The sequence below is a fragment of the Oryctolagus cuniculus genome, chromosome 3 (genome assembly GCF_051225735.1).
Source record: "Oryctolagus cuniculus isolate XC-2025 breed Fujian yellow rabbit chromosome 3, ASM5122573v1, whole genome shotgun sequence".
Taxonomy (NCBI): Eukaryota; Metazoa; Chordata; class Mammalia; order Lagomorpha; family Leporidae; genus Oryctolagus; species Oryctolagus cuniculus.
This window is the reverse complement of record NC_142869.1, coordinates 32,748,006-32,775,491: the sequence shown is the minus strand read 5'-3', so window position 1 is coordinate 32,775,491 and position 27,486 is coordinate 32,748,006. Positions and strand designations below refer to the sequence as shown.

The 27,486-nt window shown below is 42.2% G+C and overlaps 1 protein-coding gene and 1 long non-coding RNA gene across 3 annotated transcripts in view; one reads left to right on the top strand and one right to left on the bottom strand.

Moving 5' to 3' along the window:
* Nucleotides 1-15,093, bottom strand: part of KLF7 (KLF transcription factor 7) — a 98,383-nt gene extending 83,290 nt beyond the window's left edge. Inside the window, exon 1 of one of the 2 annotated variants that reach the window (XM_051848248.2) lies at nt 14,449-15,093. In XM_051848248.2, the coding sequence (XP_051704208.1) occupies nt 14,449-14,550 (102 nt within the window). In that variant the 5' untranslated portion in view covers nt 14,551-15,093. The remainder of the gene's footprint in view (nt 1-14,448) is intronic. The other variant, XM_002712596.5, reaches the window with a different exon arrangement.
* Nucleotides 15,043-18,757, top strand: LOC127491571 (uncharacterized). Its single transcript, XR_007920306.3, has 2 exons — nt 15,043-15,180; nt 18,242-18,757. It is a non-coding gene; the product is annotated as an uncharacterized LOC127491571 (long non-coding RNA).
* The last annotated feature ends 8,729 nt before the right edge of the window (nt 18,758-27,486 follow it).

The window sequence follows — 27,486 nt, the reverse complement described above, 5'->3', positions numbered from 1 at the left end:
TCCAGTTGGGTTTCTGGGAGTGGCAAATCATGACAACAACAGTCATTTTGTTAAGGAGCAATGTCACGTGAAAAAAAATCTTTCCCTTAGACCAAGAAGAAGCTGCAAGCTCAGGAAAGTCACAGTCAGTTTCCAAGTTGGAAAATGTTGCAAATACCAGTAAGAAATGAGCATGCTCTAAGCAACTGCTCAGCCCCGGCGGGGGAGGGGCAAACCAGATGGTCTTTTCCATCCCAGATTTCGATGATCCACAACAGAACCTGGATGACTAGGAAAAAGTGAGATGCAATTTGGAAATTGCTTTATAAAATAGAATCCCAAACAAAGACATTCAACAAGGCAGAGAAATGACAAAGAACTGAAAATGAATTCTGGGTTACAGCAGACAGTAAGCCAGCTTGGGACCGATGGAGAAACAGAGGTAGTCCACAAATCATAGCATTTTGGAGGAGAAAGGTGGCTTAGATAGTACAAGTTCAAGAGTCACAAACCCAAAGTTGTGCTCACTGGGCCAGAGATCAGACATGAAATGAGTTGGAAACCAGGGAACAAAGTTAGCTGAAGAGTATAGCAAAAGTTCTAAAACATTCAAGGTATAAATAAAATCTGCATGCTGACCACATCACATACATCTTCAAGTCAGTTTAGCATAGGAACTTCCTGTACATCCCTGACAATCTCACTGTTCCTAACTACTGCACGTACACATGAGAAAACTGAGGAAGCAGCATTATTTGAGGATATACACAGAGCAGAGGTTGTAGTAGCAGAGCCCGGAAGCTAGGATTATATTACACACAGAGACAATGGCAAACAGAAACAAACCAATGACATTCAGGCCAACGTCTTCTGCACACCCCTCGGTCCAGGTACACTCAGGTTCACATGCTTCATTTCTTCAAGAACAAATTAAATGATATCTAGTTAAATGCAGATCTACTGAAAATTGGAGGAAGATACAAGGGACAACTGTGCAGAAAACGAACATCAAAGTGGTCAGGGAGTCAGACATTTCATTTTTAATTGAACTTTTAAACAACCGTCAGAGGCTGGCACTGTCATGGCGCAGTAGGTTAATCCTCTGCCTGCAGTGCCGGCATCCCATATAGGTTCTAGCCCTGGCTGCTCCTCTTTCAATCCAGCTCTCTGCTGTGGCCTGGGAAAGCAGTGGAACATGGCCCAAGTCCTTGGGCCTCTGCACCCAACTGGGAGACCAGGAAGAAGCTCCTGGCTCCTGGCTTCAGATCGGCATTGGGGAATGAACTAGCAGATGGAAGACTTTTCTCTCTCTCTCTCTCTCTCTCTCCCCCGACCCTCCCTTCCTCTCTCTCTCTCTCTGCCTCTCCTTCTTTCTCTGTGTAACTCTTTCAAATAAATAAATGAATCTTTAAAAAAAAAAAGTCAAGTGTCCGATGTTCCTTCTAGATATACCTCAAAGAGCAAGGTAGGAAAAATCTTTAGTTAACACACATTAAGAAAATGAGTAAGCCCAAGAATCCTTTTTTTGTAAGTGTAATTCCAGGGCTGGAGGACAGGGATCTCACTGAGATTTATAAAATATTCTTGAGGAAGTCCATAAAGTGGAGAGAAGCATGTGACCATCCTCCCCCAGGGAAGCAGGAATCAGAGTAGACAAAAAACTGGAAAGTTCCTTCAGGGTACCTACCCCCTGCTAACCAATGGGGCTTTCCTCCCCTGGTTTCTATGTATCCAAGAAAACACAAATACACAGTCCACAGAAGGAGGGAATGTAGTCTTCACACAGAGTTGGCATCCCTGAAATAAATCTCTCCATAGGGGCTGAGCTAAACCTTACACATGAAGAAATAATCTTCGAATTTTATAGCAGCATATGTATGATTCTTCCCCCTCCCCCATAAAACTCCCAACATCAACAGCTCCATCAAATTATGGCTTTTCAGAGGCCAATTCCAAAACATCCTCCTTTATCACGGAAAGAATATTCCTTGTGTGTGAGAGTGCTTCCATTATGTCTTATTTGAAGGGGGAAAATGAAATAAAAATCCTATCTGAAATATTTATAGATCTCATAAAACCTGATTCACTCTTATAAGCTGTTGTAAGCTCAGTCATCAGGTGAGGCAGAAATGGCAGGTGCAGTAACCAGCGCTGTATTATGTTATATATGCCTAATTCTGACTCTTTAAAAAATAACTGCATGCTGGCAAAACTGAGAGGAAGTAAGGCATAAGTAAGACTGAAGAGAAAGAAAGAGGAAGAGGTTGAACATTTGCATGAGCAAGTCTAGCAAATTCCAAGGTTGTCAAACAAGCTGGTTTCTGGGGGCAATAGGTATTGCTAGTCTTTCCCTAGTTCTAAGTACAAGGTAGTCAATTGGAGCTTCTCCTGTGTAAAGAAAGGTAAAGGAATACCTTGTTCAATTCCCAGCATACTCCCCCCTAGCCTTCCCTTATGCAGCCTCCCTTAGACTTCAAGCTCACTGGGATCTTCAAGAGACCAATGATACTCTTTAGAGAAACAGCATTGTACTACTGATTGAGGGGAGACTGGGGAAGGAAGGAGCAGTTATTGAATGCATGCTATGTACCAGAAAGTAGGCCAGAGAGCCAATTCTTATGGAGAAACTAATAACTCATTCTACTGATGATGAATGAAACTCAGAGATGTTAAGTAACTGTCTCAAGGTTCCAGCTCTGCCTGACTTCAAAGCCTCCATGTAATTTGTCTACTATGAAACACTGTGACCTTAGGCAGCATATAGCACAGTGCAGTCCTTTTATAGATAAGAAGACCAAGGCACAGAAGACAGACTGGTGAACCTCAAATCTATACATATCCACTGATTGTCAGGCCACAGCCTTCAGCTTCCTAATCAAGTGTTTATATATATATAAGCAGGTGTTTGTATATATAAAAAGTGTCAGCCTACCTAGTGGATCTTGGCTCAACCACTTCCAAGTTGAGTGCTTTACGCAAGACATTTAATGCTTCAACCCTCAATGAAGATAAGGAAAATATATATTTCACAGGGTTGTTGTAAGAATTGAATAAAATGATACATATAAGGTGCTCAAGTGGGATCATCTTTGGTAAGTATTTGATACATATTACATATATTATGATGATGATGGCAAAAGTGACCAAATGAAAAAAGGGAAGAGGAAAGTATAGTCTATCAATGGTTTTGCAACTCTGTTGCTTTGCAGCTGCAGAAAGACAACTTGCTTAATCTTCCTTTGCCCCAATTTACTTGCCTCTGAGTGGGAAATTCTGTAACATCTGCCTTCTCCCTAGTTACAGAAAACAATGTGCTCATGACAAGAGACCGTGAGCAAAACACCCTGAGCCCTTTAGGACATCCATTCAATACAGATGTTTGTTAGGTTCTCATAAGCAAATAGGAAAATCCCATCACAGATAAAAATCATCTCTTGCTCTACATTAAGGAAAGAATCAGGGGTCAACGCTATGGCATAGTAGGTTAAGCCTCTGCCTGCAATGCCGGCATCCCATATGGGCCCAGGTTCAAGTCTCAACTGCTCTACTTCTGATCCAGTTCCCTGCTAATAGCCTGGAAAAGCAGCAGATGGCTAAGTACTTGGGCCGCTTCACCCATGTGAGAGACCCAGAAGAAGCTCCTGGCTCCTGGCTTCAGATTGGCTCAGCTCCACCATTGCAGCCATTTGGGAAGTGAACCAGCAGATGGAAGACCTTTCTCTGTGTCTCTCCCTCTGTCTGCAATTCTATCTCTCAAATAAATAAACAAATCTTTATTTAAAAAAAAAAAGATAAGCAAAAACCTTAAGATAGGAAGGGAAATGCACAGGTTAGGGCTGAACAAGCTTTGAATGCAAAAGTAAAGTCAGCAACTCAAGTCTGACATTGAGCATCATCTGCAACAGCCCACAGGAGAATCCGTTCTGCAGAGGCCTCCTCACAGTGTTGGAGGAGCAACTGTGTTCCATGAACAGGGTCTGGAGTGGCTATATGAAAAAACACTGAAACCTTAAAGGAAGGGGTTGAGAGTAGGGAGAATCTATTTCCACTCCTTTGAGCAAATTTTCTGCCTCTCCAAAAATAAGTGCCAACACTATGACCACTCCACTGAATTCCTGCTAACTTGGTTTTGGAAGGGGAATGTGAGAGTAGGGTCAAGAGCAGGTGGGCAGTCCCTTGCAGGGCAATTGCTTCATGGCTAATTGCCATTTTCACAGCTGGGTTGAGCTTTCCAAAAGGCATCCTTCCACCCTGAGCTCTGAGCTCCTCTCCTGATGTTCTCTTGCTAACCATATCCCCATCAAAGAGAGTTTATAGATGAAAGGATTCAGCCACAGTACATACAATTTTGCAAACATCGCAGTTTGAAAAAGAGGTATTTCTAAAGCTTCTTTGTGAAGATCGCTGCATGCCCACAGTTAATACCACAGGAGCTGAGCCTTCTGTGGATGTGGACACAGCCTCCTTGCCTGAATGTCCTCAGCAGCAATTCTTCTATGGTCTATTTTTGTTCTTCTTACTAGAAAGATGATTTCTTTGAAATTCTTAATAAACAGAGTCTACTTCCAAACAGTGTGGTCAGTAAGAAAAACAGACAGCTGGTAGCTAATGCCTATCTGACATCATTTGACAGATGTACATGTATGCACCCATCCCTCTAAAACCATGGGGCAGGCTTAGGTAAGTGGGAAAAATCATGGCTGAGGACCTACCAAGGATGAATTATTTGGAACACCGCATGGCTGCAGTTTAATGCTCAGCACCATAAAGTTTCCAGAAATTGAATTTGACCAGGTTAAGCAAGCCTCTGGTGGGTCACAGGAAATGTGAGCCAAGTAAGACTGCCTTAGACACATTAAGGTGAGGGAAAGCAAAATAAGAAGGATCGAGCAACACTTGGGCAGCTACTGTAAACAAAGAAGCTGGATGAAATACATCTGCTCATTCTGTCCTGCTTTATAATAAACCTCTGGTGCACTCAGACTTCAAAATATACAAGAAATGAAATATTTCAATGGAAGGAATAGGCACCTGCCACTGTGAAATACCATTAACCCTCTACAGATCAATGGTTCAGAGCCTTGGCTGTTTCACAAACACTGATGCCTAGGTCCCTTTCAAAGGAATATTTATTTAATCAGATTGCATAGAGCCATGATTGAGAATCACTGCTAAAGAGATGGTCAAACCTTACGTGATAGTCATAACATACAACCCAAATAACCACCTGTGTGCAGGACTCTCTGAAAAACAGATCATATATGGAATCAACCCAGATGTCCATCAACTGTTGGTATATATACACTATGGAGTACTACTCAGCTGTTAAAAAAAATAATGAAATCCTGTCTTTTGCAACAAGATGGATGCAACTGGAAACTATTATACTTAGTGAAATAAACCAGTCCCAAAAAGACAGATATCCTATGTTTTCCCTGATCCAAAGTAACTAGTATAGTACCTGAAATGTAATGTATTGGAGTAAAACAGACATTTTGAGATCTGATGATTGTTTAGAGCCCTTGTCTCTTCCATTGAGGAACGGCATTTTTTTCTTTTTACTATTTGTTGAACTCTTATTTAGTGTAGGGTTAACTATATGATCATTAAGTAAACTGAAAATAGATCTTTGTAAAAATTAAGAGTGGGAAGGTGAAAAGGAGGAGAAGGAATGGTTGGAAGTTGACCGGGAGGGAGGGTTGGGGGGAAGTGTCACTATGTTCCTAAATCTGCATATATGAAATAAATGAAACTTGTATAACTTAAATAACATTTTTAAAAATACAGTAAAAAACAGATCATACATTAAAAGTAGATTAACAAAATTATAACCATGGCATCAATTCTGCCTTAAATCACATAGGCTAATTAGAAAAAAATAAGACAACAGGGGGAAAAAGGAGGAACTAGAGAATGAACAACCTTATCCCTGGAAAAATATCATAAGGAAGTAGTGAGTTCTATACAACAGTGCAGAAATAGTAGCAATTATTGTTCATTTGGGCAAGGAAGGGAGTTTCCTGGAAGAGGTGGCAATTGTCTGAAAGTTAAAGGATGGGTGGAATTTGGACAAATGGGATTAGGAAGAAGAAAGGGAAGATGAGGGAAAGGGTGAGGAAACAACCTAAGGACAGAAGCAGGAAAAGCAGTCACTCAATTTGTATAGCATTTAGGACACACAAAAGTGGGTAGAATTTGCAAATGTTTGTGGGTCTGCTCTTGATAATGGTGAAGGATTTACAGGATCTGAAGAGAAACCAGAGGGGAGTCCTACTCTAGAAACACCCTGACTCTTAGAATTTGGGTCTCTCCCTAAGTGTAGCACTGGGCCACTATGATTTTGGAAGCTGGCTACACCATGAGCTGGGGATAGAAAGACAAACCCAAGGAGGTGACAAGGGTGACCCCAGAGCAATGGTGGTAGGAGAGGAGACAAGAATTTGAAGACACTAAAGTATCTTGAAAATCAAATCAGTGGGATTTTGCATTTCATTTTTTATTTCAACTAATGAGATTTTCCTACCTAATTTTTTATTAGATTCAAAGGGAAGAGAGGAGCCAAAGATGGCATTATCAAACCTTGATCATGAGAAGAATGATCAGATTAACAAAAGAAATAGGGAGTCCAAGAAAAGGAAAAGTTCCATGGAAGAAGCTGATGTATTAGCGGTTTGAGATTGAGCTGAGGCATTGGTGGAACAAGCACCAAAATCCTTGACTGTCAGCCCCACATTTCCAGTTGAGAAGGGTGTGCCTGAAACCCAGGAAAGTATCAGAAATTGCCAGTGAGGGCTCTGAGGAAAAGAAGTCTCTGTTTGGGAAGGAGACTTCAACTCCTAAGATCTCAGAATGAAAGAGATCTGTGAGATGAATGCCAGAAGAGAATTTCACCATCATAACTGGGAGAGACTGCACAGGGGAAGGGAGGAGTAGAAAGTAAGTGGGGCAAAGGCATGGAGAGAACCTTGTACTGTCTTTCCTCAAAAGGGAAATGGTGGCAAGTAGGTGGCCTCGTCCTAAAGTCCTCAAATAACTTTTGGGGGAAAAAATGCACAGAGGTTGAGGGTCTTCCCAAATGCATATTACAGTATGAAGTATTTTTTTTAAATGATTTATTTATGAGGAAGAGAGAGACAGCCTTACACCTGCTGGTTTACTCCCCAAATGCCTACAAGGACTGGGTCTGGGGTAGGGTCAAAACCAGCAGCTGGGAACTCAATTCAGATCTCCCACGTGGATGGCTGGAACACAACTACTTGAGCCATTACTACCGCTTTCCAGAATCTGCACTAGCAGGAAATTGGGATCAGGAGCTTGGAAAACACACACACACACACACACACACACGTACTCCTAAGTGGGTGGCAGCAAGTGTCTTAACCTCAATGCTAAATGCTCATACATATGCAGTACTTTTTGTTTAAATTTATAAAACATTACACCTCACTGCTCATCCTGCTATCTCAGTAAAAACACACTTCAAAAAAGATTGTCATGAATTGACACATAGGTTTCTATTTCATGCAGTCCTTTTGTCGGCAAAATGTCAGAAACAAGGCCAATTCATATTTTCTGCTTTCTATATAGAACCTCAGTCCTATCTCCCAGCCAACCCCCTATCAAATATGCCGTAAGGTAACTTCCTTACTCCCCATTTATTATTAACTGATGTTACTTTTTATAAGATTATAGTATCATTGAGGACTTTTAAAAAAAATTCAGTATGGTGTATATTTTCCAATTTACTGCACGTTAAAATTGGAAAGGATTAAATTGCACAAGTAAGCCTTTTAAAATTTTTCAATAGCTTGGACTGATGCCTAGCCAATTCCCAAAAATTTGTTTATTAGTACTCTCCAAAGTTAAAGGGTGACTTCCTTGTCTCTCTTTCAGAGAAAAAAGTTCACAAAGATAGAAGAATGAGAAGTGAGTCACCTGAAAAACCCTGGGCCATAGAACCAGCAGTGTTAACTAGCTGTGTGAGCCTGGAGAGTTCAATGCCTCATCTGGCTTTAACATTCACCTGGTTCAACCCTACTATTTTAGGATTGAGGAAATCAAGACCCTTTCAAGATCCGAAATTAAAAGATCCAACGTTCCCAGCTTTGGTACAAGGCTGGGTGCCTGCCTTTCAATATGACCCTCAGGAAATGTCAATAAACTCATATTCAGAAATAGATATCACATATGGCTCTACATTAATTATTTTAATTAACTCTAATCATTTCCGAATGACACAGACATGGATGCTATTTCCTGGTCATTATGGGCATGTGTAGTCACACTGTATACTCATCTGCCCTCAAAGTGTCCAGCTTCCAACCTGCCTTCAGCTCAAAACATGACCACAACAGAACTTAGGAAGTCTCAACATGTTTTATAAACAAGAGTGTATCAATATGGGTAAATACTGATAGGCACAGGTCAGAATTCCAAAACACAGAGTTTAATATATCTTGTTTCAGCCATCATGTTCTATTCTGCTCCTTAATTTTGAACATGCTGTATTTCCCTACTAGAATGAAACTGCTAGGGGACAGACTTCATATCCAATTGGACTTTTCATCACCCACACACAGTATTCAGTCCATAACAAAGGCTTAAGAAATGAAGTGCTTGTTGTGTTACATTTTAATACAAACAAAGAAAACCCCACTGCGAGACTGGATCTATCTATCAGCTCATGGTACCCCCCTAAAATCAGAAGCCACACACCTCAAGCAGGAGGAGTCTAGCCTCATAGCCCCAGGCTGTTGCTAATACTCAGTTATAGCAACTATATGTCAAGGACGAGTGGATTGAGCAGCTAGAAACTGTTCCGATGGAGAGTGGAACAGACACAATACATTTAATGTGACCAAACTCTTAGGGTCCACAAATGCCAAGTGAGGAAAACAAAGAAGACACAAGGCAGTAGAAACAATTCTGCAAAAGAGTAGCAGGAAATAAAGACCAGGTGGAAGAGGAGCAAGTTCATGACAAACCTTGGTAAAAGCAAATCCTAATAATGGCAATACTCATTTCAGAAGCTCTTAAAGTAGACTGAATAAGGATGTTTTCTTATTTGAATGTTCTGAAAGGAGAATATCATGTGTGTGTAATTTCTGTAATTAATGTAGCATTAATTATTAGATACTGTAACTTGTTCAAGCAACACTATTAGCAGTAGTAGAGTTTTCTATTCACTGTTCTTGGGAAGGTTGGTATCTGGAGGTTAAAACATTTCCACTTGCTTATGAAGTTAAGCACAGCTGATTTGGGAAAACAAAGAGATTAGCAGAGAGATGGACTCTCTGTCCTTCACCCTTTTGGCTCTACTCAGGTTAAGTTGCGGAGCTGTCCTAAACTTTCAGCAAATCCCAGTGCCCACACCAGTGCACTGAATGACTAGAATCACAGAGACATTCTCAGCATTCAGCAGTCATGGGGTCCAGAAAAGGTGATAAAAAACACCTTGCACACTGCTGTAACTTCAAAAGATAGGGCCATCCACCAGCCAGTTTGTTATCACAGCAGCTATTCTAGCAACACGAGCCAGCTGAGGCCAACCAGAGTAAACCACATTTTTCTTACCCTGGTAGGTGCAAAGTGTGGTGAAAGAAAAATTGTAGTGCCTTCTTGGATTCAAAAAGTTAAAACACAGGAATTCTCTGAAGTGAGAGAATCTGAAGATTCATTAAGAGAAAGGCTATTACAAGCCCCATTAGGACCCACTCTAAACTGTCCATCTAATTCTCCAGGCAAATGAGCCCCCACTGTCACTTATATTTAGAATATGCTGGGAGAGATAAAACAGCCCACAATTGAATGCTTAAAGTCTCTGACATCTCCTTGAATAAATCATCGCAGGGCAAGACTGTCACCCTGCATCTTTGCTCTGCCTCCTAAATGGATGGGACCCCAACATTTCATTCTCCCCAGGGCAGGGAGTAGGGTGGGAGGTTCACAGAGAACAAAGAATGGTGACTCCCTTCCCCTTCCCCCTGCTAAGGACAGATGTAGTAAAAAATCCGCACTGGAATGTTCACCTACTTTAAAATAGCAAACTGCAAACAGGTAGACTGCATGACAATTTCAAAGCTCCTAAATCTACACAAAGATGTGTCTATTAAAAGAACATGGAAATGAATCTATTAAAGAAAGGCCAAGTATGTGATTGATTACATTCACATATGCTCTCATTTTTAAAGCTACATTTATTTAGTGACTGTGTCCTTATAAAGACAAAGCTGGCTAATAGGGGCAGTTCTAATTTTTTTCATCTATCAAGTCACTGTTTCAAATAAAGAAAGAGATTTACGGTAACTGAAGAACACACAAATCACATACAAAAAAAAGCTAGCTATTTTATCCTTTCAGTGTGGTTAGTAAGGCTCCTTTGTGTCTACAAATTTCCCTGGGTGGTGCTGTTGCCAAGAAATTCTAATTCATGACAAGGGTTTCTGCAAATTGGGGACAGAGGCAAACCTGCAGATGGATGGACCCTACAGTTTGCTTTGTCTTTCTGGCTGAGACAGCACCTGGCTGCTCAGACCTGTAGAAGGCAGTGCAAATGCAAGATCTCACATAGAAGCAGCAATGTGGCTTCCACACCGAATCCCATCCCTGGTACCATGAGGTTGTTCCTGCAAGGCAACCATTTCTCTAGGTTGTCCTCTAGAGGTGCCTCGTACCAAAGGCCCTCATAAAAAGTATTTCAAGATGCCTGAAACCAAGATAAAATTGCAGTGCTGTGGGGACACTTCAGTCCTTACAGTAGCCAAGTATGCCATTAGTTTAAAACAATGGAGGAATGAGGGAGGAGGGAGGAATGTTCTATGATTTATTTATTTGTTTCCAGTAGCAGTGGAAAATTTTCTCCAAGCTAAAGGGAGGCCTGAAACTGACCCCATCTGCCAATTGTGAATCAGCATTAATAACGAACATAATTCCCTAAGAGTTTTCAAGTAAACATGCCATGATCCTCAATGACATGAAGCAAAGCTAAGTCCAAATAAGACTTAGTACATTGCTACTTGATCTATACTCATGAAACAGCAGCCTCACTGTAAATACATAAAAATTCTAAAAATCTTTGTATAGTAGAGAAGAAAATAATAGTATTTTATCAAATCCTTTTTATTCTCTAGGTCAGACAGGAGGCCCTCCCCAAGGAGACCTATAAACAGATCTTCCTCTATCCATCATCAAATGGTATCCTATAAGCTGTTCCAGCCACTGTCTTACCCTTGACTTTTGCCTGCTTTTGCTAAGACAGATCTTGGAAAATTTCCCGCAAGTTTCCAAAGAGCTTAAGATTGGTAGCTTTAAGAGTTGTGTATCACCTGAATTTCATAAAATAACAGGCCACGTAAGCACGGTGTAATTTACAGTTATGACAGGCAGAGATGATATTACTTGGGCCGAGTACTTAAGCATGCAGTCAGAGCCCAGAAATGGAGCGCTGTTAATGTAGGGTGTCCATTTGGATTTTAAAAGTATATCAGCAAGGCTTTTCAGAATTGGAGCCACATGTGGCTAATGCATCATTGCCTGAAAATCCAATGTCAAGATGATGATCTCCATGACAGGAGGTGGCCCTGTCACAGTCAATGACTTTGTCACAGACTCACTGACTATTAAGCAGGACAATTATCCTACATCCTAAGTTTAAAATAAAATCCCCTAAATAGTCCATCTTCAATTTCCTGATGCACAGATGTTCTTGGGTTTATCATCCAAGCCACCCTTTCTCTAGAAACCAAATCAGATTATCAGAATCTCCATATTTTGCTCATCTCCCTGAGGCCAGGTACACCGTTCACTTTAAGAAAAACATCTAATAATTACTCTTTATTTGACCTCTAAAATCTGATTATCCAAGAGCATCAGGAAACTTCCCCCTGCCTGGGGTTCTTTGTAGCAACCTTCTCAAGTTGTTTTGAGCAAACAGTCTCAACATTTCACCATCTGATGGTTGGTTTGGAACAAACAGTTCCGTATAACCACCACTACCCCTCACACTCAGAAACTGCAAGAGGATTTGGGGAGGAGGAGGAAGGAAGAGATAGAGTTAAAGGTTTCTGCCATTGCTCTATGTAGTGCAGCTGTGACTGGAGAGTTCTGAGCAGGAGGCTCCTGAGAGTGCTATCTTGCGCTTATAAAGTGCTTTTCCACAAGTTGCATTTCAGAAGGACCTGAAATAAGCATGCCTCTGAAATAACTTGGCCAAGAGCTTTAAGGTGAGGGTGCTTGACAGTTGGAGGCAGTTAAGGCAAGGAATAAGCAGGGAACTCAGATGGTGAAAATCTCTTTGCCTGCAGACACTAAGCTGGAGATTCCAGTGAAAGGGGGGAGGAGTAGAGAGGGAGGGGGAGTGGGAGGGAGCAGCAGGAAGAGCTGAGTGGGACTCTGAGGAAACAATAGATGGAAGAGATCCTCTGATGGCCAAGCCCATGATGTTGCCTTGCAGATCTGGAGTTCCTCCCAGATCTCTCTTTTCTCGATCTCTCCAACCAGATCTAGAAAAGCAGGTCTTTTCAGGAGAGGCCTTCCCCGAAGCAATCTCTACTAACTGCAAAAACTTGAGCCAAAAACAAAGTTGTGTGATTCATCAGGAGGGAACGCTGTAACAAATAAAGCCAACTTTCTTCCCTCCGAAACTGCTCTGCTTAACAGTTAGTCACAAACAAGGGCTGCCTTGGGCAGGCTGACTAAATCAACAGATCCCCTTCCCTAACCTGTCTAGACAGTTGTTAATATGCAACTGATGTGACACCAGCGAGCTGACAGCATGAAATGAAGGCTATTTCAGAAATGAAATCCTGGCAACATTTTGGTTTAATTAGCATGTGAAAAAAGAAGAGGAAAAAGATTGATGGAGTGAGTGCCTTCATGAGAGATAGTCTTGTTAAAGATGCATTGAAGAAATGCTTTATGCTAAAAATGTATCAAGTGTGTTTACAGAGAGCCAAAGTCCAGAGTATCTGCCAGCATCCTTGAAGAGGAATGCATGTGCTGACACACAGACACCAGAAGCCAATACCTGGAGGAAAACTCACAGCTTCTAATCAGGAGAGAACAACAACTAGTAACAATGGTTCAGGCAGAGGATCCTTGTTGCCACTCCAGCTCCTTCTACCAAAAGCCAAACCTCTCTCGATGAAAGCAACAACTGTTACATCCCAGCCCCAAGCTGGCAAATCCTGCTTTGGATGCTGGCAGAGGAAATTCAGCCGTTCATTAGCCTTAACAAGCTGCTGTCACTGAGCCTGAGCGGAGAAGTTACATGAGCAGCCACACACCAAGCCTCTTGCAGCCCTCCCCAAGGGCAAGTGGCTTTCTGCAGCACCGACTGTACAAGTTCACACTTCCGATGTGCAAATCTGGACTGTCTTCCTGGACTTTCCATGGTGCACACTCCGGGGTTTTTAAATACCCGTGCTCCCCCCGCCCCCACCCACCATCTTCCCTGCAGAATGTCCCCTCAGCAGCTCCTAATCGCTGCTGGAAAAACCACCGTTTCCGCAGCAGACCCAGCCCTTTTCACTGACCAGCACTTTACTGGACTTCACAAAGCCCGGTGAACTTGTCCCCAGCCCCGCTTCATCCTCGCTGGGACACCCAGCCAACTTAGTGTCCGTGCCCTCAGCATCCTAGGAGTTTCCTAACTAGTCCTCTAAGACAGAGTCCCGGGCATGGAAGCACATGCCACCCTTTGTCCGAGCTTGTGCCATCTAACTGGAGAGGGACCCCAGTGAGAGAGGAGAGGAGAGAGAGAGAGAGAGAGAAGGGCAGGGGCAAAGGGTGTTTTCTCTCCGGAGGCATTACACTGGGGAAGCCCAGGATGCATTGTCAGCCCAAGACAGACACATCTTCCATCCTCCTTGTAGATATCCCTGAGTATCTTTTGTCACTTGCTCTGCTGCCTTCTGCCCACGTTCTAATCTCAAAAGCAAGCTCCTATTCCTTTATTGACATTAGCTCCTTACCGGGAAAACACTCCTGCCCCAACATCCCCCACCCCCATCTGACAGTCGTCAGCACCAGTTGAAAGAGATGAACCTGATTAAGGTACCAAGAAGGTAGAGCTCCTGCACGTACTGACGTGGTATCCTGTCAGCGATCGCTCCTAAAACCCCAAACCCCCTTCCCACCCGGCTCCTCCGAACCCCAGAAGTTCGGCAGATCTGTTCGGGGAGGGGGGTGGGTGACAGGGAGCCCCCACAACGTGTGCGCAAGGATGTGTGTTGGTGACTGAAACGCAGGCAGCTGGGACCCGCTGCTCCGCAAAGCACACTACCGGTACTGGGGCCGGTGGAGAGGTAAGCGCATAGGACTGTTGCAGAAAACATTTTAAACAAAATACAGTCCAAAGAGATATAAAAGAAAAATAAAATGAACAAACAAAAATTCAACCCCAGCCCACACCAACGCAGCCCCTTCGTCTCCACCGACACACGATTTACACAAGTAATTTAAATCATTCACCTGCTGCCAGGTCTCCTCCAGGGATGGCAAAGCTGAGAAGTAGCCGGTGTCGTGGACAAGTTGTAGCTCCTGGAATATACTATAACTAGCCAACACGTCCATGCTGCTGCCGCCGGGCACAACGCGAGGAGACACCCTCCCCCGGACACAGTCGGGGCTGTTTGTTTGTCAGTCTGTCTGGCTCACCCCCCAAGAAGGCAGACATCCAGTGGCCCTTTTGTTTTTGTTTTGTTTCAGTCAACTATAAAGGAAAAAAAAATCAATGCAGGAGAGAGGGAGCGAGGAGGTGAGAGAGGAGAGAGTGAGCGGGGTGGATGGAGCGAGGCATCCAGCGTGTACAGTGCAGACGGCTGCCAGGAAAGGGGACTTCACGGGAGTAACAATTCCCTTCCAGGGCTCTGATCACTCCGGCGCGTGGATCAGGACGGGGGATGCAAACTCACTGACACGAAGCTGCCATCTATTTCTGCAGCGCTGTTCGCTCCTAATGCAATCTTTGCTCTTTATTTTGGGAGGTTGCATTTTTTTTTCTCGCGATCGCTTCTCTCTCTCCCCCTTCCCTTCCCTCCCCACCCCCCACCCCAGCCTTGCTAGTTTGTAGTCTCTCCCCCCTCCCCTTTTCTCCTCCTCCTGCTCTTCCCCCTCCCCAAACTCCCTCCCTCCGCCCAGCTCTGCGCGCAGCCGTGGGATCTCGGAGGAGGGCGTCTATTAGGCCGCGTGTGACCATGTAAGGTAAACAGGGGGCTCATGAAGTCACTCAGGGCCAATGGGGAGCGCGGAGCGGGGCCCGGGGCGGAGCCTGGCCCCGGCGGCGGGCACCGATTGGCGCGCTGCGGATCTCCCTGCTGCCTTACAAGGCGGCGCGATGCGAGCTATTTTTAGAGGGCTATATAAGGGGGTTGAGGCGGCCGCGCTGCGGCCGGGGAGCGTGAGCGCGAGGGACGGGGCGGGCTGCGGCGACGCTCGCGCCGGCTCCCGGGACGCCGAAGCGGCCGGGCTCGGGCTGCGCGCCGGCCTCCGACCCGCGCCCTGGTGCCCGATGGAGCCCCGCGCGCTCGCAGCCCGCGTCCCTAGGCGGGCAAGGGGTCGCGCGCTGCCGTAGTGGTCCTGACGCGACCGGGCAGGAGAGTGCTGGGTTAGGGAGGCTTCCTGCAGGAGAACCGGGCTGGGAGGCGCGGGGAAGCCGGCGGGGGCGAGGACATGTCCCACCCCGCCTCCTGCCGTGGCCCTGGCGGGCGACCGCGAGCGAGAGGCGGCGCCAAGGAGGTCCTCACGTACTCATAAACAAACAGAAAAGGGAGGAAAGGCACCAAAAGTCCCTTCACGAATTCCTCACGGCTGCCATGGTGCAGGGCAGCAGCGCCTGAGGAGGAAGTGCCACACAATGGCAGAGAACAAAGGCGAGCGGTGTGAGGAGAGCCGCCTGCGCCCGCCCCCGCGCCGCGCGCTGTCCCCGCCCCGTGCGCGCGCCCGCCACTTCCCGCGCGCTCCTTCCGACCCGGCCGGGGTGACTGCGAGGGGCGCTAGGGCTTGAGGGCGGCGTCGGAGACTGGAGGTGGCGGGGCCTTGCTGTGTGGCTCTCGGCCGCGGTGTCTGCACGCTGCGTTGAGGCGAGGAGCCTTAGGAGCCGGCGCATAGACACAAATAGGAGACATGGTGTTAGCTGAGCTGTGAGGGCTGACCAAGGGCTTGCTTGACCTTAAATGGTTAGTGTTGGTTCAAGTTTCCCCCAAATGCACTGTGAACAGAACTTCTACTTTTTGAAAGATTGCAGAATTTTGTACTTCGTTCTAGCCATAACGGAAGGAAACACATTCACCTTAATCCACTTCCTCCTGTCGCCTTCCTTTCACTACATGGGACTTGGTATCACAATATGGGAAAGATTCTGCTTTGTGGAACAACTTGAAATTTAGTATTTACCAGGGAAAATGAAACAGGAATAACTGGAATGGAGGAATGTCTGACTAATTTACTTGTTAGCATCTGGAATTCTGGTTGGGCAGATTTACAGCATTCGTTGTGTAATTTGTGATTTTAATAAAATGATGGCTGTGTAGGATGTCCAGGGAGGCTCCTCTTTACCGGTTGTGTGACTTTCAGTAAATTAACAGATCAGAGCTTCTGCCTGCCACTGTAAGAAACCAGAATACTTGGACCCATGGGGGCCGAGGTGGGGGCATATCAGAATCTTAGAGACGGCAGGGAGAGGAGGTAGAAAGCCCTTGCTGCTTACTTATAAGGTCCTCTCTCCTGCACCCCCACACCATACTAGTAGGATAGGGAAATGAGCAGAAGGCCATTGAGAAGCACAGGACGGAAGCTATGTTCATAGAAGGAAATTCCATAAAGGAGGCAAAAGACGGGGCAAGAACAAAGTATCTGATTTGGTGTTGGAGACTCAAGTGAGCTTTTTTGTGAGCGTGTTACGTTGTTACCATTTTGGTACAAATAGAAACATGCTTGCTATCGTGTGAATTTAAAGATTTCAATAATAGCTGTTGGCCATTTATTAGGTACTTAGAATATTCTGTATATACCCAAATTTTCCTATGTGATGGTTCATTGAATCTCAGGAGAACCCCAAGATAGGCACTTTCACTATCCCCCAGTTCTGTGGCAGAAGACACCAGGTTTGGATATAACCAGTAAGTTTGTTGGTCCCACAGTCAGGAAGTGGTCAAACTGGGGTTCAATCAGAAGCATCTGAATCCTAGGACTGGGGGACTGCTCCAGGCTTTTTGAGGCATTTATAAAAATTGGAAGGGAGCCTGGAGGAGTTCTGTTGAACTTTTCCCATGTAGATGTTAGCCATCCAACTTACAAAGGAACTCAACTAAAATTTTACAAAATAAATCCTGAAAATCCCGTTATAACCAGTTTTAGAAGGTTTGAAGAATATTTCAGAATTGGTTCTAAGAGATTTATGCAGCAAGGTGTTCCAAAAGGCATATTTTCAATAGTAGTCACACTTACTTACTTTTTCTAACCTAAAGACCCTGGGTTCATATTGCAAAACACATGCAAAGTATCCACATGTATGCAACAATCAACAAATTAAAATCACAAAGGAACTCTGGCAATCAAGTGAACCCAAAAAAGCAGCACTGTTACGACTACCACATATTAAATGACTTCTCAGTGCACACATTCATATCAGATCTTCACAACTATGTTGGGAAGCTACCACTGCTCCATTTTATATAGGTGAAAATACTGATGTTCAGAGAAGGCATATAATTTGCCCTCTATTATGTCTATTGTGTGGCAAATGCAGATTCAAATATAGGTCTGCCACCAAGTTCACTATGAGGTCTGTCTCCTCTACAGCATTGCTTTGGAGGACATTGATAATACTTCTAATAATATTATCCTTTGGAAGTAATGCTATAGGAAATAGTAGTAACTTGTAAGTTACTTCCCAAGGACTTAGAAATGAAGATAGTTTAGCTAAAATAATAAAGTTTCATACTTAAACAGAAACAAGGCATTGTTTCTTCCCACCAGGAAAGCTCTGCTTCATTAGTCAGGAAGCCCCATTATCCTGATGTGAATGGTACCAGGAAAGCCCCCTCAAAGGAAATCTTAAAACATGGGCCAAATTGCAGAGCAATTAGTTAAAAAAAAGATTTGCTTAGGACTTCATTTGGAAATAAAACTCTATGCTATTGAAATGCATTTATTCTCTACTATATCAACACAATTTATGTTGTTAAGCATAGCCATGTGCTAATTGAATTAATGAATAAATATTAAATCAAGAAACTTATTGTTGGCTTAATTTTCCCTACAGAATATAGCACCTGCTGGGGTTGAGAGCACCACACTCCAAAGTTTGTCACCTCAGATTGCTGAATATTTTGAGATGTAGGAGACTGGGAGAACTACAGAAGCAAGATGGTCTCTGATCTTCCCCTGGTCATTTAAGAGTTGTTTCTTCCATGAAGCTGTTCATGAAAACTAGAACCCTGTTTGGAAGCAAGTCATACAACCTAGGAAGGTCACTCTTCAATTTCCTTCCTTCTCCCTTGAAGATCCACCCTCATGTGACAGGTGTCCTGCTCGGCACCCACCCCCAGGCCAAGAAGAGTCTGAACAAATAAGCCTTGCTAAGTTCTGCCACCACCCCAGGCTTATTTCCCTTAGATCATGCCTCCTTTTGGCAATCATACTTCTACATGACTTCCATTCTTCATCAAACCTAAGCATAAAAATATACACTTTCCCCTGAGGGTTTGGGTCTTCATATCTGAAGTCTCTCATGCCAATGTAAAACTTTAATTAAATTTGTTATGCTTTCTCTTGTGAACCTGTGTTTTGTTATAGGAGTGTCAGCCATGAATTTGCGATGAGTGAAGACAAGATATTATTTTGCTCCTCTACACATCTTACAACAGGCTTTATTTCATATTTGACTTTCTTTTTTTAAATTTTTTTTCATAATTGACTTTCACAGCATGATCAAAAAGGGTCATTTTGTAAAAAATGTTAGAGAGCTGCCTAAGTTCTCCCAAAGGTCTCAGTTCTTTGATATTCAAAGTATGCTGAAGCAACAATAGAGTCATCACCAGTGTTGATTATACCTTCATTGTTAGTTTAATTCTAGATTCTCTTTTGCCACTGGTTTTATCAACCTCACTTTCACTGATACCCTGAAACCTTAAACTTGAGGCAAGATTTCCAATAGAATTGTATGTATTTGCACTGTAATGTAAATTTTGCCACCACAGGGTATGAATAGAACAGTATTTCATGTTCTAAGGACTTCTGCTTCCTACACTATCTTACTCTAATGGAAGAAAGTGTGAACTTAGGGAGCCTTTACGTCATAGAAAACAATTGTCAATGAGGTGTGGGCTGTTAAGTAAGATATCCGAAAGACATACTTTAAATTGAGGGAGAAAATGCATATGTGGCCACTTGAGAATTTTTTCATGATTGAGGAAAAAAAGGGGGTGGGGTGTCTTCATCAGGCCTCTCCTATCTTGGATAAAATATTTCCCAAGAGTACACAATTCTTTGTTTTCATTCTGTGCTCACTTTCTGCTCATAACTTGACTTCCCACTTGTTCTGCCTGCAGGGAAAGAATGTACTGGTTGTAATCACAAGAGCCTGGTCACTGTGACACTACTTCTTGTTATTGTCAATTAATACAAAGAGATTTTAGTTACATGTTTGCCTCTTGTGAATTTAGTTAGCCAAGGTCTGATCTGACTTCCTGGGGTCTTCAATTTTGAGACCTGACATGCTGAGGTTCAGGACATGGTGGGCTTAACTAAAATTAGTCTTGAAGAATTAATCAAGAATTCTTGGCAGGTAACCTGCTGATCTTCCCCAGAAAAGATCTGAGTCTTGCTATTGGAGTTTAGAGATCTGTGGGTAGGTTATACTCTAATAAAATATATGTTTATTTTAAAATAAAATGCCAAAGCCCACCCTGAAGATTGAAATGTGATTGTAGTGGGGTCAAATAAAATGAGTAAAGGAACAACTTGGAGCTGGTGCTGTGGTGTAGTGGGTAAAGCCACTGCCTGCAGTGCCAGCATCCCATATAGGCGCCGGTTCAAGTCCCGGTTGCTCCACTTCCAATCCAGCTCTTTGCTATGACCTGGGAAAGCAGTGGAAGATGGCCCAGATGCTTGGGCTCCTGCACCTGTGTGAGAGACCCAAAGGAAGCTCCTGGCTCCTGGCTTTGGATTGGCATAGCTCTGGCCGTTTTGGCCAATTGGGAAGTGAACCAGTGGATGGACGACCTCTCTACCTCTCTCTCTGCCTCTCCTTCTCTCTCTATGTAACTCTGACTTTCAAATAAATAAATAAATCTTTAAAAAAAAAAAAAAGGAACAACCTGATGTGCTGTTAATGATGGGCTTGTAGGCCAGGGAGAACATTTGCCTCTTCTCTCTAACTCCAGTGATCTACCACTTGACAAAAATTTGCTCAGGACAAGAATAAACATAAGAAATCCAAGTACTCAGCAAAAGTTCACTGTCAAGAATGTTGTGCTAGACCCTAGAGCATTGAACATTTAGTGTTACTGTGACTTGTGCTACTTGATTCCTATGGAAATTAATATCAATAGGCACATTTCTGGCTTGAATTACCATGATTTAGAAGTGTCAGTATCCTTGAATGAAAAACAAAAATCATCATTTAAATTCAACCAGTCATTCAACATGTTACATAAAATATTCAGCCATTTGACATATGCTATATAGAGCACAAGGGTTGAAAATAAGATGCTAAACACTGAACACTGCTGATGTCACATAGTAGTGCTATATCTTAGAAGTCAGAAATGCACACAAAGTGTCCAGTCCAGCCTTCATCAGATCCACCACTTCCCTTGGCAATATTCCTTCCAGGAGACACACAGTTCCTCCAACGATGGGAAAATCCCAGTAGGCGCTGAGATGTACCTCTGAGACGGAGTCCAGTCTGACTGGCCACTTAGGATTAGCATCTCAAGCTATTCAGGGGATTCCAGACAAAGATTTTGGGAAAGAAACCAGTAAGAAACAAAAAAGATTTCTAAGAACTAATTTTAAAGAATAATTGCCTTTTCTATACAATGATAAAAATGCCAAGATAGTTGTGAAACTAGTAAAAAGGTAAGTTGCTAATGTTTTACAGAGTACTGCCATTCATAGTATGTGAGGCACAGTTTGTAAGACTGTGTTGTGTTCATCTAGAGCATTTTTGTTGTGATATGTTGAATACAACACAGTGTTACTGTCAATATATTGAATATCACTGTCAATGTTTTATCAGAACATTATCATTTTTCTTTTAAGTGCGCCATTTCCAAAGGATTTGGTATGCAGTAAATGGGATTGAAACAGCAGACTGCCCTCAGATTTTGTAATGGAAATCAATGGGAGAATCAGATCGATTTGATGGAAAGTCTCTGTACAGCAAACTTTGCTGACAATGAACATTCCTTTAAGCGAGGGATACCTATTCCACAAGTGCCCAATGATGAGTTTTTATGTATATGATAGATCTGGGTAGTTTGGAAGATTAATAATGTCAGCAACAGTTTTTTTGCTGACTGGTCATGCATTTGAATTGCACTGGATTTTCTTTACCAGAGGATGCTTATTTGAATGGTTACAAAAGTCAGCTGACTCAGTTTTTATTACTGGCATTTCTCTTGAGTAAGCTTGGCAAATGCTTTAACCTCTTAGTTATGCAGCCTAAATAGGGGGAATAATGCTCTATTGCTCTCCTCACAATGCTTTCCCAACTCATCTCTTCCTAGAGCTTTGCAATTCTCAAGGAATTTTCTAAGCAAGTCTGTTCCTGTTTTATTCCGAGTCATTTCATGCCAGTTCCTCTCAAGCGAGGCATCATGGATGACATGGTCTTGACTGTGTTGTCTCTATGTTGGTCATTATTTGGGAAGCAAGGGAAATCCCAATAATGAAAGCCAAAAAACCATCTAACTCAGGGTCTTCCTCTCTTTACCCATTTGTTGAAATGTGTCGAAACACAGCCCTTTCTGACCACAAATTAACTTATCCTTGGCTTTTCTGCTGTGTTGGTTCTCTGTCATTGAGGAATGTTTGCAATAAATCAGTTTTTATTTCATGCTTTCTACATGTTCATGTGCAGCATTGGCCTGGTTCAGATAATAAACTCCTAGGGAACATTTGCCAAATTAACTCTGTACAACATTTAACATGTTCTATGGTGCACGTAAGCTATCCTTTTAAAAAAAGTGATTCATTAAATAGCATATAAAATATTTTAATTAATTTTTAAAATAATATAAATCCTTCTCCAGTATTGTTTACACATTGTTTTATTTGTGTCAGCTCTGTCAAGTTGGCCTAAATAGGAGGAAGTGATATTACCTCAAAAGATGTCAAATGTGCTTGAAAGAAAATAAAGATTCTAGGACTCCTAGAAAAAAAAATCTTTATAGTTAAAACTGCCAAAATCAAGGAAAAGGATATTAGACATATTATCAAAGAACCCACTTTACAGAGTGATTTAGAATATTATGCATTGTTTTGAATAAATGTTTCCTAGTCTATCAGGAAACACTTATGTTTGTTAGATTTTAAGAGAAACTATAACATTTTACCAAGCAATATAATAACAGATTTCCTGGGAACTAGTAACAGCTTGGGCAAAAGGAAGGTTGGAGAGAACATATTTGCTAAATTCTCTTCACTCTGTCCTGGGGTAAAGGAGATTGATACCAAATGAACTTTGAAGGCCACTAAGGATGGAAGGAGTTCTGCTTTAGTAGCCTTAAAGAAATTGGCAACTTTGAATTTCCCCTTTCTGACTTGTCTTTACCATAACAGCCTTCTGATTTCTGGACAGATTCTATGAGCTTGCCCTTCTTAAACACATAGTATCAACTTTTATTTATTTACCTACTTAATTATTCTTCTACTTCCAGGGAGGAAATATGAATAAAACAGTAAAACATAGGAGCTGCAATTAAAAAAACTATTAATATTAAATAAAAGACTAAGGTCAAGTGCCAAAGGAGATAACAGGCTGCCATTATCATTCTAACTGCATTTCCCATTAAATACTGATCAAGCTATGTTGTTATTTATAAATTAGTTCCTTGTAAATTTGCTTAGAGTGAATCAATGCCCCTGGAGCACAGAATTTCCTCTGTGAGTTTAATCGTTATGTGTGTGTGTGTGTGTGTGTTTAACTGAGAAAAACTGATCATCATGTTTTTCAGTTCTAGTTGGACCCACCACCCAGATAGTCTCATTTATGGTTACTCACATTATTTCAATTACTCAACAGCCATTGACCACCCATTCTGCCAGCCACTAGGCTGGGTACTGGGGCTGTAAGGGTGAAGGAGATATGATCCTTGCCTATAAGGAACTAAAATGTTGACTGAAGAGAAACTTAACTTAAAAATCGTGAGGTAATGCAACACAATAGATCATTGGGGCATATTTGCTGTGTATAAAGAAAATAAACAAAATGATAGAAAAAGATGCATATGAACATAAGCATTAATGAGCTGACAAGAAAATAAGGAATTACTGGATTAAAATTTGAATGAAAGTGAGACCAACATGACTTTTGACAGTGTACACTCTTAAACTCAATTTTGCCAGCAATGGATGTATATTAGAAAGAGTTTTAAAAATACCATGAGTGAGAGAATCCCACAATCAGAGTGCTTTGGTTCAAGTCCTAGCACTAGCTACTGACTCCAGCTTTCCACCAGTGCAGACACTGGGAGGTAATGGTGATAATGGTGGTAACTGGGTTCCTGATAACCATGCAGGAGACTTGGATTGAGTTTTCACTCCAGCCCTGGCTACTATGGGTATTTGGGGAGTAAACCAGCAGATAAGAGATACTCTCCCCTCCTCTTCTCTCCTCTCCTCGCCGCCTCCTCTCCTCTCTCGATTCCCACCTCTCAACTAAATTATTTTTTGTGATTTATATGCTCTTCCAGCAAAGGCAAACTAACTGGTGTTGGATGAACTGTCCCTCTGAGAACAATTACCACATATAGACAAAATGTAAAAATACATGATGAAGGCATTGAAAAGTAACAATACAGCAAGAATCCACCAAGGTTATATCCAAAAAAGAAAGGAAACCCTGAGAGAGAAGCTCAGTAATCAGCATTGTTTTTGTTCTATTGAAAGAAGTGCCTAAAGCAGTCTTATTTATGGTGTGATCTACAGCCCCAACAACATCCTAGGTACTAGTCCCCCCCTTCATCCCCTCCCACCTCGCCATTGCTGGAAGCCAGGTGACCACATGGACCAACCACCGGTGTCAACTCCACGCACATCCTAATGGAATTCGCCACTCCTACTTCCTTGCTCCCCCACCTCGTTCCTGAACACGTGGCTTTCTCAATCTGTCTCTCTGTCTCTCTCTGTGTGTCTCTCTTTCTCTCTCCTTCTCTCTCTCTCCCTCTCTCTCTCTCTCTTATGCTTTCTTCCTTCTTCTTTTCCTTCTTTGCCCCTTCCCTCCAGTCTGTCGGGTTTTTCCCCCAGTAAACCCTTTCTCTTAAAAAAAAGTGCCTAAAGCAAATCTGAACACAAAGCTGAAGATGGGACACTAAGTAGAAAACATGTGTTGAAGAGGTGATAAGATGAGCAAAGGTTTTACCGAGTTCAAAAGACTGAGGGCATAAATATTGGAGTTTACAGTCTGCCCAATATTTAGGGTAAAGTAGGTATGAATGGTAGAAATAGGCTACCCCTTACAAGTACTGAAGTCTGACTTTGAAAGGTCACAATCCCTGATTGGAATAAAGTGATCTGTCTCTAGTTGAGCTCCCTACCAGGAGAAAAGAATAAATCTTCTATGTGAAAATATAACCCAGAAGTTTCAACTATCTCTACAATTTTTTATACTCAATCTCCAGCATTCATTTAAAAACAATCAAGTATAAAAACAATAGATTATCTAACAAAGTGGCAATTAAGCAAGAAATCAATAACATATAACAGGAGGGGTGAGCATTGAACCTATTGGCTAAGACAATGGTTCAGATGCCTATGTCCCATATTGTAGTACCTGGGTTGATAACTGGCTCTTGCTGCTGACTTTAGCTTCCTGTTAATACAAATTTTGAGAGGCAGTGGTGATAGCTCAAGTAATTAGGCTCCTGCCACCTATGTGGGAGACCTGTGTTGAGTTTCCAACTCTTGGCTTCAGCCTGACCCAGAGCTAGCTGCTGTTGGCATTTGGAGATTGAACTATTAGATGAGCATGCTCACTCTTTGTCTCTTTCCTGTCCTACTTCCTCTCCTCTTCTCCCCCCGCTAAAAAATTTTAAAATATATTACCAAATAATCTATGGCCAAAACAATATCATAATAAAAATATTTTAAAATAATATTTTGAACTACTTAAAGATAGAGATGTAGAAAAATACATGAAAAATCATATAGAGTAAAATGTTAATAGTAGAATACCTGATGTTCACTGGAAAATTCTTTCAATCTTTTTTTTTTAAACTTTTATTTAATGCATATAAATTTCCAAAGTACGACTTATGGATTACAATGGCTTCCCCCCAATACCGTCCCTCCCACCCACAACCCTCCCCTTTCCCACTCCCTCTCGCCTTCCATTCACATCAAGATTCATTTTCGATTATCTTAATATACAGAAGATCAGCTTAGTATACATTAAGTATGGATTTCAACAGTTTGCTCCCACACAGAAACATAAAGTGAAAAATAATAGATGATTTTTTTAAATGATGATGAAATCAGAGCAGACCTATTGTCATGTTTAATCCCAGTGAGAGTCAAGTTGGGAATTGATAATTTCTTTTTTTTTTTTTTTACAGAGGATCAGTTTAGTATGCATTAAGTAAGGATTTCAACAGTTTGCACCCCCATAGAAACACAAAGTGAAATATATTGTTTGAGTACTCGTTATAGCATTAAATCTCAATGTACAGCACATTAAGGATAGAGATCCTACATGAGAAGTAAGTGCACAGTGACTCCTGTTGTTGACTTTACCAATTGACACTCCTGTCTATGGCATCAGTAATCTCCCTCTGCTCCAGTCATGAGTTTCCAAGGCTATGGAAGCCCTCTGAGTTCTCCGACTCTTATCTTGTTTAGACAAGGTCATAGTCAAAGTGGAGGTTCTCTCCTCCCTTCAGAGAAAGGTACCTCCTTCTTTGATGACCTGTTCTTTCCACTGGGATCTCACTCGCAGAGATCTTTTGCCAGAGTGTCTTGGCTTTCCATGCCTGAAATACTCTCATGGGCTTTTCAGCCAGCTCCGAATGCCTTTAGGGCTGATTCTGAGGCCAGAGTGCTATTTAGGACATCTGCCATTCTATGAGTCTGCTGAGTATCTCACTTCCCATGTTGGATCACTCTCCCCTTTATTTACTCCATCAGTTAGCATTAGCAGGTACTAGACTTGTCTATGTGCTCCCTTTGACTCCCAGTCCCTTCACCATGACCAACTGTGAACTGAGACTGATCACCTGGAACAGTGAGATGGCATTGGTACATGCCAACTCGATGGGATTGAATTGGAATCCCCTGGTATGCTTCCAACTCCACCACTTGGAAAATTCTTTCAATCTTAATACATGTTTGAAAAATCTTTATAATACATTGTTTTTAAAATGTAACCACAAATTCACAGAGATACAAGTCAGAGGAGAGACAGAGGAAAAGGGTGAAAGTAAAGCCAGTTTTGAATGTGAGGTGCTGTGTATGAGCCTGAGTGAGTGTGTGTGTGTGTGTGTGTGCATGCGCAAATGAACCTTTCTTTTTCATATTGATGCTCATTCTATAGGTATTGAATTAAGTTGGTTTATAATAATTTATTGAATGCTCATTAGGGACTGAACCTATACTAAATGGTCTTAAGTATACTCTGTCATTTAATCCTCCAAACAACACCAGAAAATGGGTGTTATTGTCCTCATCCATTTTACCAAGAGTTTAAGTAAATTTCTCAAGGCATTACAGCATAGAAGTAGTAGATCCTGGAAGTGACACAAATGAGCCTGGATTTCAAGTTTCAGAGTCATAAATTAAAACTCATAATAAGAGCAAATGTAAGCTCTTCAAGAACATATCATTTTTAAGAAAACTTTAATAAATGTAAATTTTGAAAGTACAACTTTCAGATTATAGCAGTTTTCCCCCATAACCACCCTCCCACCCACAAACCTTCCCATCTCCTATTCCCTCTTCCATACCATTCTTCCTTAAGATTCATTTTTAATAATCTTTATATACAGAAGATCAACTTAGATTTCAACAGATTTCACCCACACAGACACACAAAGTATAGAGTACTGTTTGAATACTAGTTTTTCCGTTAATTTGCATAGCACAACACATTAAGGACAGAGATCCTCCATGGGGAGTAAGTGCACAGTGACTCCTGTTGTTGATTTAACAACTGACACTCTTAATTATGGCGTCAGTAATCACCGGAGGCTCTTGTCATGAGCTGCAAGGCTATGGAAGCCTCTCGAGTTCACAAACTCCAACCTTATTTAGACAAGGCCATATTCAAAGTGGAAATTCTCTCCTCCCTTC